This window comes from Triturus cristatus, chromosome 9 (genome assembly GCF_964204655.1).
Source record: "Triturus cristatus chromosome 9, aTriCri1.1, whole genome shotgun sequence".
NCBI classification, from domain to species: Eukaryota; Metazoa; Chordata; class Amphibia; order Caudata; family Salamandridae; genus Triturus; species Triturus cristatus.
The window spans coordinates 786621660-786637812 of NC_140592.1; the positions used below are offsets into that span (position 1 = coordinate 786621660).

Below are 16153 nucleotides of genomic sequence, written 5' to 3' on the forward strand. Positions count from 1 at the left end.
ACAAACCCTTAGCATTCATTAGAACTAAAAAGCTCATCAACTATTACTATTCAGTAGACTAGACCGCTCTAGGGTGTCTCCCAATGTACTCCTATGCACCACTAGCCAAGAATATCAGCCTTGCTACATGAGCTCTATGCTGCTTAGTCAGGCTTACCCCAGTCTCATATTATCACCACCAGGCCACTGGCTCACTGCAAGCAACAGGACCCTATAAATGTTAACTCTCCAGTTCAAATCATTAATTGCATGGCTCCAACTCACTACATCTTAAAGCGCCACACTGCAACTGTGATCCTTAGAGCCACCAATCACAGTAACCTACATACACCTTAAAAACCTCCCTCAACCTCCAGATGTTGGGGCTTCTAGCCTCCAACCTCCCCACACTGGAAGGTTGTATGTCTGAATGTTATGTACAGAAATATCATCTGACATAAGCATTGTCCTAAACATAACTTATACAAAAATATTGTCACACTGGGTGTAGATTTTCTATTGCTACAATGGGGTGATAGTTATCAATTATATTTAGGAAACAGTGTTTATATTCCAGCAAAATTAGTCTAGTAGATACCCACTGGAACAGTCTGCCACTAGACACTCAGCCAATCAAGTATACTTTTAATAATGGCATTAGGAGCAGCCGTATTGGTTTTATCCTTCTTAATGTTGAACCATGGCATTCCCTAATTGACATGAAGGTCCAGGAACGTGTGGAAAGCGATCATGACCCGTTGATTTTGACAATTGAGGCCCTGCCTCCACAGAACCCTTCCAAAAAGGCTGTTGGTGAATTCTTTCCCGCAGAATCACTTTCAAATGACATGAGGAGAGTAAAATGGACCAGGCTTGTTGAGAACGAAGGGGATTTAGGTGCAATGAAGGCCCTGGTTGCTCATTCAATATCCTGCCTTAAAAGCTGTGCCTGCCAGGCGGATATTAATTTACTAGCTCCTCTGGTTCATCGAGTCCTGTTTTCCAACCTTAAAACCTTTTTCATTAAGACCAGTAAAAAGAAGCCAGAGGCAGGGGCATCAAAGGCCCCCTGGTATAACAAAACCTGCAGAGAGGCGTATCGCTCACTGTTAAGGGCTATTAGATCCAAAGCCATGGGAGAAGTTAAACATGCTAGGGCAAATTACAAAGCAACCCAATTCAAAGCTAAAAAGGAGTGGGGTGATAACCGCTGGCACGATCTTCTCCTAGCTAGTAACGAGAAGAGTATGATAAAATTCTGGCAGCTAGTGAAATGGGGGAGTGACGGGACACCACACAAACCAATTAATTATGTTCTGCCGGAAGAGTGGGCCCTGTTCTTCACGGCCCAGTTCTCTACTACTGATAATAATCTGGATGTATTTAAAATACCCCCCCCCCCAATCCCTACCCTATCATTTAGCAACACCGGGGTTGAGACAGTACTCTCCCTTATTCCAAGAGGTAGGGCCCCTGGCCCCGATTGTGTGCCAGCAGATTTATTTACCCACGATAAGGACAACTGGGTGGTTTATATAACCTTACTTGCCAATTCCATTGCTAGCGGTGCGAGTATCCCTGGCAGGTTTCCGCACCCATACCAGCACAATCGACCAGGTGCTCAGGTTTGTGATGATTTATTGGAGGGTTGTTATCGTAGGTAGGGGCACATTATATGCGGCCTTCATTGATCTAAAGTCCGCCTTCGACTTGGTTCCCCGAAACAAAATGTGGAGAGCCTTCTTAGAAGTGGGGATGCCACTGGAACTGCTAGCCATGCTAGTTAAGCTGCATGATTCCAATCACGCCCAGGTTCGATGGGGTACACATGGAGAGGTAACAGATAAATTTCTGGTGTTAAAGGGCGTGCGTCAAGGTTGCGTTCTCGCTCCTACCCTGTTTTCTTTATTTATTGACCGGGTAGTGCAATACTATTCTACATGTCCCACTGATGCGCCAACTCTAGGGGGCTTGAAATTCCCCCTACTCATGTTCGCGGACGATACCTTGATTTTATCTAAGACTCAATCCGGGCTACAGGTGGCTCTATCCCGTTTTGAGGAGTTCTGCCGCGATCATGAGTTGGCGGTCAATGTGGACAAGACAAAATTCATGGTTCTCCACAAATTTAAAGCTACTAAGGGCAAAGTTCATGTGAATGGTGTTGCTTTAGAGCAGACTGAAGTGTTCACCTACCTGGGGATAACGTTAAACAGGAAGTTGAACTGGAAGCCACAGATCAATATCCTTGCCCTGAAGCATGCACAGTTGGCTGGGGCCCTTCTAAAAGAACACAGGCTTTCACATACCAAACCTATAGCCCCTGCCATCAAAATGTATAACACCAAAGTTGTAACCTCCATTTTATATGGCGCGGAGCTGTGGGGCCACGAGGACATCAGACCCATGGTTACCGCTCAAAATAAATTTATGAGGGCGTTAACAGGTCTGCCACAATCTACTCCATTGGTGCCCTTATTTTTGGATCTGGGATGTCACCATATTGAGGATCTAGTTCTATTTAGGCCTATAGCCCTCTGGAGAAGGCTATGGGCCACCCCCGAGCTCTTATTATATGCTAAAGCCCTTCTGGATTTCAGGGGGGCGGGACCCTAAGTAAGATCAAATGGCTCCAGTATATAAAAGAAATCTTAATAGAAATGGGGATGGGTAATTTGTGGGAGAATCCCGAATCGACCCCCTTCCCCTCAAAAAAAGAGCTTAAGGTTGTCTATATGGATCTGGTGAAGATGAAGCGCTTTTCTTCCATCACAGGACCTACCCTGTCCAGGGACTTTTTATTGATAAAGCACGAGCTTGGGTTTGAACCCTATTGGGATCTTATTTTAAAACCAATGGACAGGAAGCTCTATCACCAGTTCAGGGCAGGTTCCCTGCCAATTAGAGAGTTTACCAGTAGATGGCACAAGCCCACGACAGAATTGTGTCCCTCGTGTTTGGTCCAATCAGAATCCATCCCCCATATACTATTTGTTTGCCCTGCCTATCGATCACCAAGGAGGAAATGGCTCAAACCTATCTGTACTAATCTTGGCACAAGAGCCGCCATTGAGGCCTTGAGAATTCAACAGACAAGTACCCAGGAATCCATTGTTATTGCTATTGCAAAATTTTTGAGTTGGATATGGGTGATTCAGGCTAACAAACTTAAGGCACACTGACCTGACTTGCTTAAAATTGTCTGTGAGATGTGGGGTAGTTTGATTCTGATATATTTTTTTGTATAAAGAGGTAGATGTCGTATGGTTTACCCTATTTTATATCCTGCATCTTTTTACAACAATTGTTTTATAACATAAGACTAAGATTAATCATGGTTTAATACTTATTTTAATTGTATCATTGTGTCTGCTACATCAATGCTACTTTGCTACGACTCAATCATTTTAACTAAAGAATTATTTTTTAACTGCTAAATTTTAATAGATGAAATGTCTTTTATGGTTTTATAATCGAAATAAAGACTTTATGAACTGGTATACAAATTAGTGTCAAAAACTGAAAGTTTTGTAATTTGAGAATTGTCTTCTGTTTGGCCTTTGTGTATATTTGATTTTCTTTGTAGTTGTATAAATACGAAAAATTGAAAGGATGTATGGGTTTGGGTGTTCTGGTATGTGAGGGGAGTGTAATAAAAGTATGATTGAACAGTCTGACAGAGAGGGGTGTATAGAGGGTGTGTAAAAGAGAAGTTTGTATGGATGAAAGGATGCTATATAGAAAAGAGTTTGTGGGTAAAGGGAGCTTGGTGTTTTTATAAATGTTTAAATTGTATGTAATGTTTTGTTGATTCATATTTGTGATTCTTTGAGTACATTTTGATTAAATCAAACGGAAAAATAGGTTTATGGTGGCATTGTTGTTTTCAATGCACCAGGTGTAAGGGGAGAATTGCGCATCAGCATTGGCGTTTCGTTGTTTTTGTTGTGACAGGGCTCAGCCGTGCTGATTAAGAGCCAAACCCTCCTTTGTTTTTTGACTAGACACTCAGGGCACCCCTCTCTTCAAGAGTTCATAACAGTCTTGACAAAATCCTGTGGTCCCACCCAAAAGAGAATAATGATGATAACACGTGCTCTTATAAAGGGTGACCAAAAAGCAAATTAAGGAGGATGTAAGTGCACAGAGGGAGGTGTAAATGTGCTATGCTTAACTCCATATCTACGTACATTGAAGATATATATCTAATCGAGGTGCTTAGATAGATGTGGAGTTAGGCATAGAACATGTATGCATACTCACCCGTTGATGTGTTGGTCCTCCACAGTCTGGTCACCCACAATATTGTGACCACTCGATATTTCTATCGCGGCACATTGGTACAATTATTCTAATCTTAAACTATTATTTCTGTGCGTGAACCATCCTACATTCTTCCCCTACATATCGCAACCGTTACTATTGAAAACATCCTTTGAGAAATGTTATTATTGCTTAATACATAAAATGAACTGTCTCTGCAGCCTAGACCGGACACCAGTGCTGTAAGGCTAGCTGTACATTGACTGGCTCAAATGACGTCAGCTGGCACGTCCTTGTGTGGCTCTGGGGCCATGGTTTGCGCCTCTCGGTCAGGTACTGCAGTTATTGTGTCACATGCGGTAGCCCGGTGTTCTCGAACTGGCACTGCGGTGATGCTCTCTGCTGCTATGGGCTGGGGTCAACCTGACTCTGGTGATTGGAGGTGGGGCACCCCTTACCCTCGAGATAGCACTTCAGTGGTTGGCTATTGCACTATAGGTTTAATACTCGCTGCTCCCCGGCTGGCACAGTGGGAGCTGGCAGTGATGCTGTCAGATGGACACCGATGCGGCCAATCTGGCACTAAAGAGATTTCTCTGCTACCGAAGGTTGGACACTGATGCTCTGGGGCTGGCACTACCACGGGCGGCTCTGACGCGATGCTCTCAAGCTGGCACTGCAGTGACTGACTGATGCCATAGGTTGGACACCCGGTGCGCTCCAGCTGGCCCTGTCAGCCCCTGGACAATCCGCCTCTCTGAGCGCTCGCTGGGCGCTGTCGGATCGGGGAGGTGCTGAAATATCCCCTCACTGCCTTGTTTTGATTGGCAAACTGTGACAGTGATTGACAGGTACCCATGGCAACCGCAGGACCAATCTGCCCGCTCCAATAGAAAGTGCAGCTGGGTGTGGGCACAGACTCTTGTCTTGGCAGCAGCGCGGCGGCTGCCTTTCCTCTGCCGGCGCTCGGAGCTGCCAGTGCATCCTGTGGCCCGGAGCCTCGGCGGACCCCGCGCGTCCTCTCCTAGACAGGGCCCTTCTCTGCCCCTCCAAGCTCCCTCCCCGGGGCGACCCTCTGCCCACTCCGGCTCCCTCCTAGGGTCAGCCCTCTTCTCCCCCACCCCTTCCAGGCCCCAGTCTTACATGTGGAGTCTCGGACCCCCGGCCAGCCTCCCCGATGTTCCAGCTGCCCATGCTGAACTTCAGCCCGCAGCAAGTGGCCGGCGTGTGTGAGACGCTGGAGGAGAGCGGGGACATCGAGCGCTTGGGCCGCTTCCTATGGTCTCTGCCCGTGGCCCCCGCCGCCTGCGAGGCCCTCAACAAGAATGAGTCGGTGTTGCGCGCTCGTGCCATCGTGGCCTTCCACAGCGGTCACTTCCGAGAGCTCTACCAGCTGCTGGAGCAGCACAAATTCGGCCGGGACTCGCACGCCAAGCTGCAGGCGCTGTGGCTGGAGGCGCACTATCAGGAGGCCGAGAAGCTACGGGGCCGGCCCCTGGGGCCAGTGGACAAGTACCGGGTGCGCAAGAAGTTCCCGCTGCCGCGCACCATCTGGGACGGCGAGCAGAAGACGCACTGCTTTAAGGAGCGCACCCGGCACCTGCTGAGGGAGTGGTACCTGCAGGACCCCTACCCCAACCCCAGCAAAAAGCGCGAGCTGGCGCAGGCCACCGGACTCACCCCCACGCAGGTGGGCAACTGGTTCAAGAACCGACGCCAGCGGGACCGGGCAGCCGCCGCCAAGAACAGGTCGGTGGCGCGGTTGGGCGAGGAGGGGGTGTCTGTCACCGTGCTGGCGTTTGGGGAGTGTTCTATCACTCTTGGGGCAGGCTGGTACTCAGCAGGGGCATGTTGGGGCTTTTGGTGACTTTGCTTGCATTTTGAGGACTGTTTCTCATGCTTGTGGTGTGGCGGCAGGGGGGCATGCTGGCACTCCCCGTAGAAGGATACTGGAAATCCTTCTGGCACTGCCGACAGGGTGAGAGGAATGAATGTACTGACATCTCCTGGGTCCCTCCCTACTGGTATTCTTGGGGGGTGAGGGGTTACCTCGTTTCGGGCCACGCAGCCTCTAGTGGGGCCAGACTGGCACTCCTGGGTTCGTGCTGGCATTCCTAAGGACAGCGCTGTCCCTTCTGAAAGATAGGTGGGGGGCACTTGAGTACTGCAGGGATCATTTTTCCAAATACGAGGATCATGTTGTCAGTATTAGGGGCAGTGTAGGTATCCATGTGGGCGCCACAGCACGCAGGAGAGGTGTGCAGTGCTGTGGGACCCTTGTTACAGACAGCAAACAGCAGGACCGACTGACCGCGGCCAGCTCGACCGTCACGCTGGGGCGATTGCAGAGACGCCGTGCTTGACACAATCTAGTTCTTAAAATACAATATTCGTCTCCCACCTCGTGCATTTTATTCCACCGATGCTCGGTTATTTCTAGCTCTGCTGTCTGCACCTTTGGATTCTGACGCCTACGAAAAGTGCAATTATGTTAGAATTTATTGCACGTCTGAAATTTCAACATTTGTTTTCACCCCCATACACTCCATGACCTATAATCCCTCTTTCCCCAAATTTTAATCATCGGTGTGCCGATCCACATTTAATAAATCTGATATAAATTCCACGATGCTGCATATTTTTCTTGCACGATAAGCAATCTTGTGAATATATTTGCACGTGTGAGTACTGTGGGCCCACTTTCTTCAGTCGCTACCGGGTCCTAATAGCTACCCGAATAAGAGACTTGTTGTCCAGGAAGGGAAAATATGCATTATCTTTCTTGAATATGCTTGTCGATTGTTTTCTAAATGGCCAATGTTCCTTCTTTATTGACCAATTGCCTAAAAGATCAGGTAAATTCTTAATTGTGCCAGAAAGTGCCCTATTTTGTATAGGCTAGCGGAGAGATGATTTATAACACGTGCAGGGCTGACACTTTTTAAAAAGAATGACAATAATCCATACGCTACCAATACCCAATTAAATGTATGCGTTGATATATTACACTCTCCTCTTAACAAGGGCAGTGTTTATCGTATCACGGCTAAGACCGGGTTCATTGTGGCCTCGACAAGGCTGGAATTGTTTCTATTGTACACAAGGAACAGGTCGGACAACACTGCAATTTTCTAATCTTAAAATCGATATATCGATTGTCCACTCAGCGCCGATATATTAAATCGGAAGACCGCAGATGCTAGTGTTGAAAAATGTTACCCGCGACATGCGTTCATAATTCTGTGTTGGACGCGTCCATTTTCTGGGGTGCCGTTTTCTTCTGCCGCGATCTTTACGCGAGGCGTACCACGTCTCAGCGGTGCAGAAGAACGCGTAGGTTTACTATGCTTTGCCGTTTCGCGATCTGCCCTGAAATGTGTATTTCGTTGTGCTGGAAAGCTATCATGAAACGGTGATATTCCCACACTGTTAGCAGCACAAACAGTCGTGATCGGTGACCCGCACTGCTGTGGCTGGCTCTGGGGCGGGGGTCTGTTTCCGTTCATAGCTCGGAAAATAACGAATATTGGACATCAAAGGGAAGGAGGCTTTTATTCGGAAGTAAGAAGTTGTGAAATAGAGTACACGCACTGTACACGAAACAGCAAAACGTGGTTCTCCACCGTCCATCCCAGGTCAGACGGCAGTCCGCCTCTGCAGCCTTCCGACATTTGCTGTCTTTTTAGGGCAGATTAAGTGTGTGTATTCAATGTCCCCTGAGTCGCCTGCAAGTGTGAGCGCGGGGATTATAGCGGACGGTTCAGAGATAGGGGTTTTCGCTGTAGGTCTCGGGTGAGAACTAAACAAAGATCAGGTGCGCAAGCTTCAATTTGGGCGTGGGAATCCGTTAGGAGTGTGGACTAGCGCTGGCTGGGGGTCGTCTGGGTGTGGGAGTCTGGTGTGGAGGGGCACTGGTATTGAGGCGTGTGGGTGCTTGTATCTGCTTGGGGTCCGGTGGTTGGGGGTGTCTGGCGTGGACGGCATTAGCTGCGGAGTCCCCTGGGCGTGGGAGTCTGGTGTGGATGGGCTCTGGTAGATAGGTGTGGGTTCTTGTATCTGGAGTGGATTGGCTCTGCTTGGGGTCCTTTGGTCGTGGGAGTCTGACGTGGACTACCACTGACTGCGGTTTCTTCTGGACGTAGGAGTCTGGTGTGGATGGGCTCGGCTTGGGGTCAGGTGGCTGTGGGAGTCTGACGTGGACTACCACTAGCTGCAGTTTCCACTGTGCAAGGGAGTCTAGTGTGGAGGGGCACTGGTGGAGAGATGTGTGGGTGCTTGTCTCGGCTTGGGTTCCGGTCGCCTTGGGAGTCTGTCGTGGACCACCACTAGCTGCGGTGTCCTCTGTGCGTGGGAGTCTGGTGTGGAGGGGCACTGGTAGAGAAGTGTGTGGGTGCTTGTATCTGGTGTGGATGGGCTCAGCTTGGGGTCCTGTGGTTGTGGTAGTCTGACGTGGACTACCACTAGCTGCGGTTTCCTCTGTGCATTGGAGTCTGCTGTGGAAGGGCACTAGTGGAGAGGTGTGTGGGTGCTTGTATCCGGTGTGGATGGGCTCGGATTGGGGTCTGTTGGTTGTGGGAGTCTGTCGTGGACGGACACTGGTTGTGAGTGTGACAGCTGGACTGGAAGGGCCGCGGTTAGAGGGCTTCTGTGTGTTTGAGTCTGGCGTTGGCGGGCAGTGATTGTGGGTCAAGTAGGTTAGAGTTTAGCGTGGTGGACGCTGCTTGGGGTCCGTTGCCTGCAGGAGTTTAAAGTAGATTGCCACTGGCAGGGGAGGGTCGCTGTCAGTGCTGGAGCCCGGCATGGTTGGACACTGACTGGAGATTCTGTGGATGCCGAAGCCTGCTTCAGATTGCCTCTTATTGTGATGCTTTGGGTGTCTGATGGTTGGACACTGACTGGAGATTCTGTGGATGCCGAAGCCTGCTTCAGATTGCCTCTTATTGTGATGCTTTGGGTGTCTGATGGTTGGACACTGACTGGAGATTCTGTGGATGCCGAAGCCTGCTTCAGATTGCCTCTTATTGTGATGCTTTGGGTGTCTGATGGTTGGACACTGACTGGAGATTCTGTGGATGCCGAAGCCTGCTTCAGATTGCCTCTTATTGTGATGCTTTGGGTGTCTGATGGTTGGACACTGACTGGAGATTCTGTGGATGCCGAAGCCTGTTTCAGATTGCCTCTTATTGTGATGCTTTGGGTGTCTGAGTTTAGCGCGGATTGGCGCTTGTTTAGTTCTCACTTGTGAACCGCGGGCGATATTAGACTGCACTGCGTGGGATCCAGCTTGTCGCGGTGGCTGTCGATGGACATTCAGTGTCGTGCACATGGTTGTGAGTGTTTTACTGGGAGTGCTGTCAAGGAACATCAGGTGGGGGTGCTCTCTTGTGATCTGTGGGTGATGTGACGGATGGACATTGGATTGGGGGCATCGCTTGTAAGTGATGTGGGTATAAGGTTTGGTGCCAGTGCATGTAAAGGCTGAGGCGTGGGTGCTGCTGATTGTCTTCGATGGGTGGCCCGGGTCTTCGTGCTGTAGTTGCTACAGATTCGTTCTGGATCGAGGTCCCCTCTTCTACAATATGGTAGTTGTGTATGGAACTAGATGCTGGGTGGCACTTGTCAGGGGTGCTGAACCATGGGTTCCTGACGGAGGTACTGCTTGTTCACTTCCGTTGGTCAGGTTATCCGCTGGTGGGGGTTCTCCCTTGTGAATTGTGGGTGCTGTCGTGGGGCGCTGGTTGGAAGCTCTGCCTGTGAACTGCAGGGAGTACTGGGTTGTGGTCTCTTCTAGTAGCCAGTAGACTGTTTGAGTTCCTGCGTGAGACTTTAGCGTCAGCTCCTAGGGTTGGCGTGGAAGCAATGGTTGTTGCTCTTCTTGGAGTGTGAGCGGGTGGCCTCTCCTGAGGCCAGGTATGTGGGGTGCAGTTTACCTAGTGGATGGACACCCCCTGAGAGTTGAAGGTGACTCCACAGTGTACAGACCCTAGACACGAGCTTAGCTTGTGGATGGACAGGTCCTACGAGCGTAAGCGGGTTGTTCCCCAGGTATTTAGGCCCAGAGCTGTGAATGTGAGTGGGCTGCTCTCCTTCTATGTGGCTCCATAGAGGTCAGCTCTGTTCCTCATCTCACAGGTGGACTTCTCCCCTGAAGTGTGCGCGGGTCGCTCCTCTGAGGTAAACCTGAGCAGTGAAATCAGCTGGTGGATGGACAGCTCCGGGGGGGGGGGGGGGGGGGTCCATTGGGTTGGCAGATCCCGGGGTTGTGTGAGAGTGGTACCTCTGGGTCTCAGTATGAGTATCTAGCTCCTGGTGTGTGTTGGCGGGGGTAGGGATTGGTCCCTTGTAATCAAACCTGAAACTGAAAGTGGATACATGCCTCCCTGTGGTGTGCGGGGGTGGTTCCTCTGTGAGTTAGAGGGCGGGGAGGCTGCTATCTGGGGTGAAATGGTGGTTCCTCTCCGACTTAGAGAATGGGTAAGCAGCTCCCTGGAGTGTGGGCGGGTGGTTCTCTGTGACTTCGAGTGTGGATAGGCTCTGGTCCCTTAGGTGTGAGAGGGTGGTTCCTCTGTTACTTAGTGTGTAGGTAGGCTGCTCCCTGGATGTGAGAGGGTGGCTCTTCTTTGACTTAAAGTGTGGGTGAGCAGCACCTTGGGGTGTGAGAGGATGGTTTCTCTTGGCATAGAGCTTGGGTAAGCAGCTCCTGGGGGTGTAAGAGGGTGATTCCACTTTGAATTAGAGTGTGGGTAGGCAGCTCCCTGCGGTGTGGGAAGGTGGTTCCTCTGTGACTTAGAGCATCGGTAGGCAGCTCCCTGGGCTGTAGGAGGGTGTTTTCCTTGTGACTTACTTAAAGTGTGGGTAGGCATCTCCCTGGGGTGTGAGAGGGTGGTTCCTCTGTGGCCTAGAGTGTGGGTAGGCAACTTCCTGGAGTGTGAGGTTGGTTCCTCCATGACTTAGAGTATGGATAGGCAGCTCCCTGGGGTGTGAGTGGGTGGTTCCTCCGTGACTTAGAATATGGGTAGGCAGCCCCCTGGAGTGTGAGAGGGTGGTTTCTCTGTGGCTTATAGTATGAATAGGCAGCTCACTGGAGTGTGAGGGTGGCTCCTCCATGACTTCGAATATGGGTAGACAGCTCCCTGGAGTGGGAGAGGGTGGTTCCTCTGTGGCTTATGGTATGGGTAGGCAGCCCCCTGGGTGTGAGATGGTGGTTCCATGACTTAGAGGATGGGTAGGCAGGTCCCTTAGGTGTGAGAGGGTGGTTCGTCTGTTACTTAGTGTGTAGGTAGGCTGCTCCCTGGATGTGAGAGGGTAGCTCCTCTTTGGCTTAAAGTGTGGGTAAGCAGCACCTTAGGGTGTGAGAGGATGGTTTCTCCTGGCACAGAGCGTGGATAAGCAGCTCCTGGGGGTGTAAGAGGGTGATTCCACTTTGACTTAGAGTGTATGTAGGCAGCTCCCTGGGCTGTGGGGAGGTGGTTCCTCTGTGACTTATTTAAAGTATGGGTAGGCAGCTCCTCGGGTGTGAGAGGGTGGCTTCTCCGTGACTTAGAGTGTGGGTAGACAGCTTCCTGGAGTGGGAGAGGGCGGGTCCTCTGTGGCTTATAGTATGGGTAGGCAGCTCCCTGGGGTGTGAGAGGGTGGTTCAGTGACTTAGAGGATGGGTAGGCAGCTCCCTGGGGTGTGGGAAGCTGGTTCTTCCGTGACTTAGATTATGGGTAGGCAGCTCCCTCAGATGTGAGAGGGTGGCTTCTCCGTGACTTAGAGTGTGGGTAGACAGCTCCCTGGAGTGGGAGAGGGCGGGTCCTCTGTGGCTTATAGTATGGGTAGGCAGCTCCCTGGGGTGTGAGAGGGTGGTTCAGTGACTTAGAGGATGGGTAGGCAGCTCCCTGGGGTGTGGGAAGCTGGTTCCTCCGTGACTTAAAGTGTGGGTAGGCAGCCCCCTGGGGTATGGGAGGGTGGTTCCTCCATGACTTAGAGTATGAGTAGGCAGCTCCCTAGGCTAGGAGAGGGTAGTTGCCCTGTAACTTAAAGTATGGGTAGGCAGCTCCCTGAGGTGTGGGAGGGTGGTTTCTCTGTGACGTAGAACATCGGTAGGCAACTCCCTGGGCTGTGGGATGGTGTTTTCCCTGTGACTTACTTAAAGTGTGGGTAGGCAGCTCCCTGGGGTGGGGGAAGGTGGTTCCTCTGTGACTTAGAGCGTCGGTAGGCAGCTCCCTGGGGTGTGAGAGGGTGGTTCCTCTGTGGCTTAATGTATGGGTAGACAGCTCCCTGGGGTGTGAGAGGGTGGTTCCTCCGTGACTTAAAATGTGGGTAGGCAGCTCCCTGGAGTGTGAGGGTGGTTCCTCCGTGACTTAGAATGTGGGTAGGCAGCTACCTGGAGTGTGAGAGGGTGGCTCCTCCATGACTTAGAATGTGGGTAGGCATCTCCCTGGGGTATGAGAGGGTGGTTCCTCCATGACTTAGAGTGTGGGTAGGCATCTCCCTGGGGTGTGAGAGGGTGGTACCTCTGTGACTTAGAATGTGGGTAGGCATCTCCCTGGGGTATGAGAGAGTGGTTCCTCCATGACTTAGAGTGTGGGTAGCCACTCCCTGGTGTGTAGAAGAGGGGTCCCTTATAATCAAACCTGGATGCTCAGATCGTGGGTAGACAACGTCCTAAGGTGTGGCTCTCCATGGACCAAGCCTGACACTGGATCCGTTTGTATGAGTTTGGGCATCACCACAGAGGTGCATGGGTACCCTCTGCCAGTGTGTGTGTGTGTAGTCAGTTCCTTCAGGGCTCCCCCGGGGTATCTGTGGTGCCTCGCCTACAGCAGGGCTCTCACTCGTCTCCCTTCTCTTTCTAGGCTGCAGCAGCAGGTCCTGTCCCAGGGCTCGGTGCGCTCCTTGGCAGAAGACGGGACCCTAGAACCCCTGGGCACCGCCTCCAGCCCCGCAGCCAGTCTGTCCAGCAAGGCGGCCACCTCTGCCATCTCCATCACATCCAGCGACAGTGAATGTGACATCTGAGCCGGCGGGAGGCGAGGGGCGAGCCATGAATCTCAGTGCCTGCCCGCACTCTTTGCCCACACTGCGTGCCTGCTCACACCTCGCGCCCGGCTCCGTGCGCACCACAGACAGTGACTCACGTGCCCGGCGCGCGGCCACCTGTCCCCGGACTGCGGGACTGGTGCCGTGTACCGCCCAGGAGCCCCGGCCTCTCAGGCAGGGCCCAAAAATGCCTCAAAACACGGACATGTTTGAACGCCAGCCCGTTAACTCTCGTGGGTATTTCATGTTGAAAAGACGCGTTATAATTTTGCTTTACTTTAAAGTTGTTTTTATAAATATATAATGTTTATTTACTTATTTAAAGGATTGCCATGCGTAGATTTTCTATCCGTTGTTGCTTGTTGTTTCTCTGTGCACACTTGGCTTGTAGAGCTTGTGCGCCAATAGTGGAGTCAAATAGCGAAATTTAAATAATAAAGTCTGTGCTGAACGACATTTCGTATAAAAAAGAGCGATTTGTAATTTTTTTTTAGATTCCTCATCGTTTTCTTAGGACACGTACATTGTCCGTTGGTAATATTGCCAAATGGTGTCTTGGGTGTTATTCAATGAGTTGTTTGAATATTTCTCTTAACAAACAAATGTGAGTTCAAAACACATAATTTCTTTTTTGTTTTGCTGTTTAATGCTGCGCGAATATTGCTGGAAGGCATCTGAGCGCTTTACTTGAGCACATGTTACATTACAGAGGGATACGTTCATTTTTGTTTTTTTAGGCACGGGGAGATTTAATAACCCGTTAGATCCTGTGGGTCGGGCAGTCCCCAACCCATAAAGCGTTAGCAAAACGTTCTGTGCACTCCGATGGCGTTGTTACGTGAAGTCTCCAAAGGGGACGGGGACCCATCCTCCCTCAAAAACACTAACTGTTCTTAAAAACTAGGACAATTAAATATAACACCTTTTCCAAAACAGCAAAAACGTTGAATTAAATGTTAATATTCTCTTACACTCTAGACAGCTAAATAACACACTCCACAGTAGCCAATATGAAGTCAATAAAATGATTGTCTGATAAAAAAAAAGGTACGTCATACTAAACCGAATTAAACAGTGTCTCATTAAAACGTCACTGTGGGGTTATTGCGACTTACCGCTTAATAATAGGGACTTGATATTTGGGTGATGTTAATTAACCACTAAACCCTACAACCGTGTATTTTGTGTATAATTATTCCCAACCAATAGGAAGCTCAGATCTTTTTTCCGTTGTAACATAAGAATGCGTAATGCGTAACTGTGTTTGGGGGTGCAAATATGCCATCTCACGGACCCTGTAGACTGCAGCCGACTAATTCTATATTACCTCGTTGTTCGTTCCTGTCATGGCCATTCGGCATCGTTATAATATCATTATTCAATCTAAGGTGCTGTTGTAGTTTTAAAAACTCCTAATTCGTGAACCCTGGCCCATGTGTGGATGATTGTCTACAACACACTTCATGGAATGCCCGAATTCAATACCTTCCCCGTGGAGCTGCTTGTGGGATCAATACCGCTGCAAAACAACTCCTGAAGACAACACACTCTTTAAAAGAGGAAGAATAAGTGGTTAAGGCACCACACATTATTCTGTGTTATTCTATTTGTAATATTTTACTACAAAAATGAGGCAACCTCGGTGCTTAATGGTGGACACAGATAAATGTACAAATAAACACCTTCCTGTTTTAGGGAGAGGAAAAAAAACATCGTTGATAAAACAACGTATCAGCAAATATTGAATATATATTGCATCCCACTGTAGCCATCTTTGGGTCTGGTGGATTCTACGCAGGTCTCCCCAATAACTATCAGGTCACCAGAATCCTGCATTGCGTTATAGAACCAAACACCTCCCCACCCCTTCCCCGCAACCCTTCCCTACTGTTTGTGTAGCGATGGTCGGTCCATGCGATTTATTATTAATTGTTTTGTTAATAAATGTGCCCCAGTTTGAGAAATACATGGGACTTTCCGCAATGCCTAATTTGAGCCGGGGCTTTCTGGTGCTAACCACCGGCACTTAATTGGTTTCCGATGCTCGGCACCGGCACATAATTGTCAGCACCATACATAGAACAGTCTATCACATGATGGCGCTGCACATCTAATTCAGAGATGAGCAGAACATCAGTTGTTTAGGAATACAATATACATTAACATTGCAAATACCTGCCTCCCCAGCCATTCTTTTAGCTTTGGGGACCTGGAATAATCTGAGCTGTCGCACTTGCAGGTGAGAGAGATGGTTAGTAGTTGTTTTGGCAGTGATGACAAGGGCGGTGGGTGGTGCAAGCTGCAGTGGCCTCCTGGTCAGAGCCCTGGCACCTAATTATTTACAAATTAAGCACTGACTTTCCGTCCCACAATGATTTCGTTTTGTTTGCTGAACGTGCTGCACCTGTGACGCCTTTTGTTCGGATGCTTTCGCATTAGCAGTGAGCCTGTTGCCTGTTTGAGCAGCAACAAACAAGCAGGGTGGTTGATGACAGCTTACTGTACATCCAGCTAGTTTGGGGGCTCGCAGATGTAAGCCTGCCAATGTGATGGTCAGGGGTACTTCGCTGGGTCGACGACGTCCAGAAAGAGCACCCATTGCGCTGCTTGCAGGGGACACGTGACGGCAATCCAGCCAAACGGTTCTAAGGGGGTTCACACTTCTCTAAGGAAACATTTTTTGCAGAATGTATAAAAATCAAAAACGATGTCCTACTGGTTTTATTACCTAATTTGATTAAAAAGACCATGGGTTCTGGTTTGGCTGCATGTTGGTGGGTGTCAGGTGAAGCCTTTTATTGCGGACTTTTTTTTGTTTCAGCCACCAAGGGCACTTTGTCAGTCATTGTAGGTTTGACTTGGTTTATTTCAATGCCGTTCTGGTCAG

General features: G+C 49.7%; 1 protein-coding gene across 1 annotated transcript; it reads left to right on the forward strand.

Annotated features, from left to right (window-relative positions):
* The first annotated feature begins 5159 nt into the window (after positions 1-5159).
* SIX6 (SIX homeobox 6) lies at positions 5160-13712 on the forward strand. Its single transcript, XM_085628008.1, has 2 exons — positions 5160-5991; positions 13083-13712. The coding sequence occupies exons 1-2, from the start codon at positions 5420-5422 to the stop codon at positions 13243-13245; spliced, it is 735 nt and encodes a 244-aa protein (XP_085484134.1). The 5' UTR covers positions 5160-5419; the 3' UTR covers positions 13246-13712.
* The last annotated feature ends 2441 nt before the right edge of the window (positions 13713-16153 follow it).

Coding starts and splice junctions, on each gene's coding strand:
- SIX6 (XM_085628008.1), top strand. CDS start 5,420: ATGTTCCAGCTGCCCATGCTGAACTTCAGCCCGCAGCAAGTGGCCGGC. Junction 5,992..13,082: donor GCAGCCGCCGCCAAGAACAG/GTCGGTGGCGCG, acceptor TTCTCTTTCTAG/GCTGCAGCAGCAGGTCCTGT.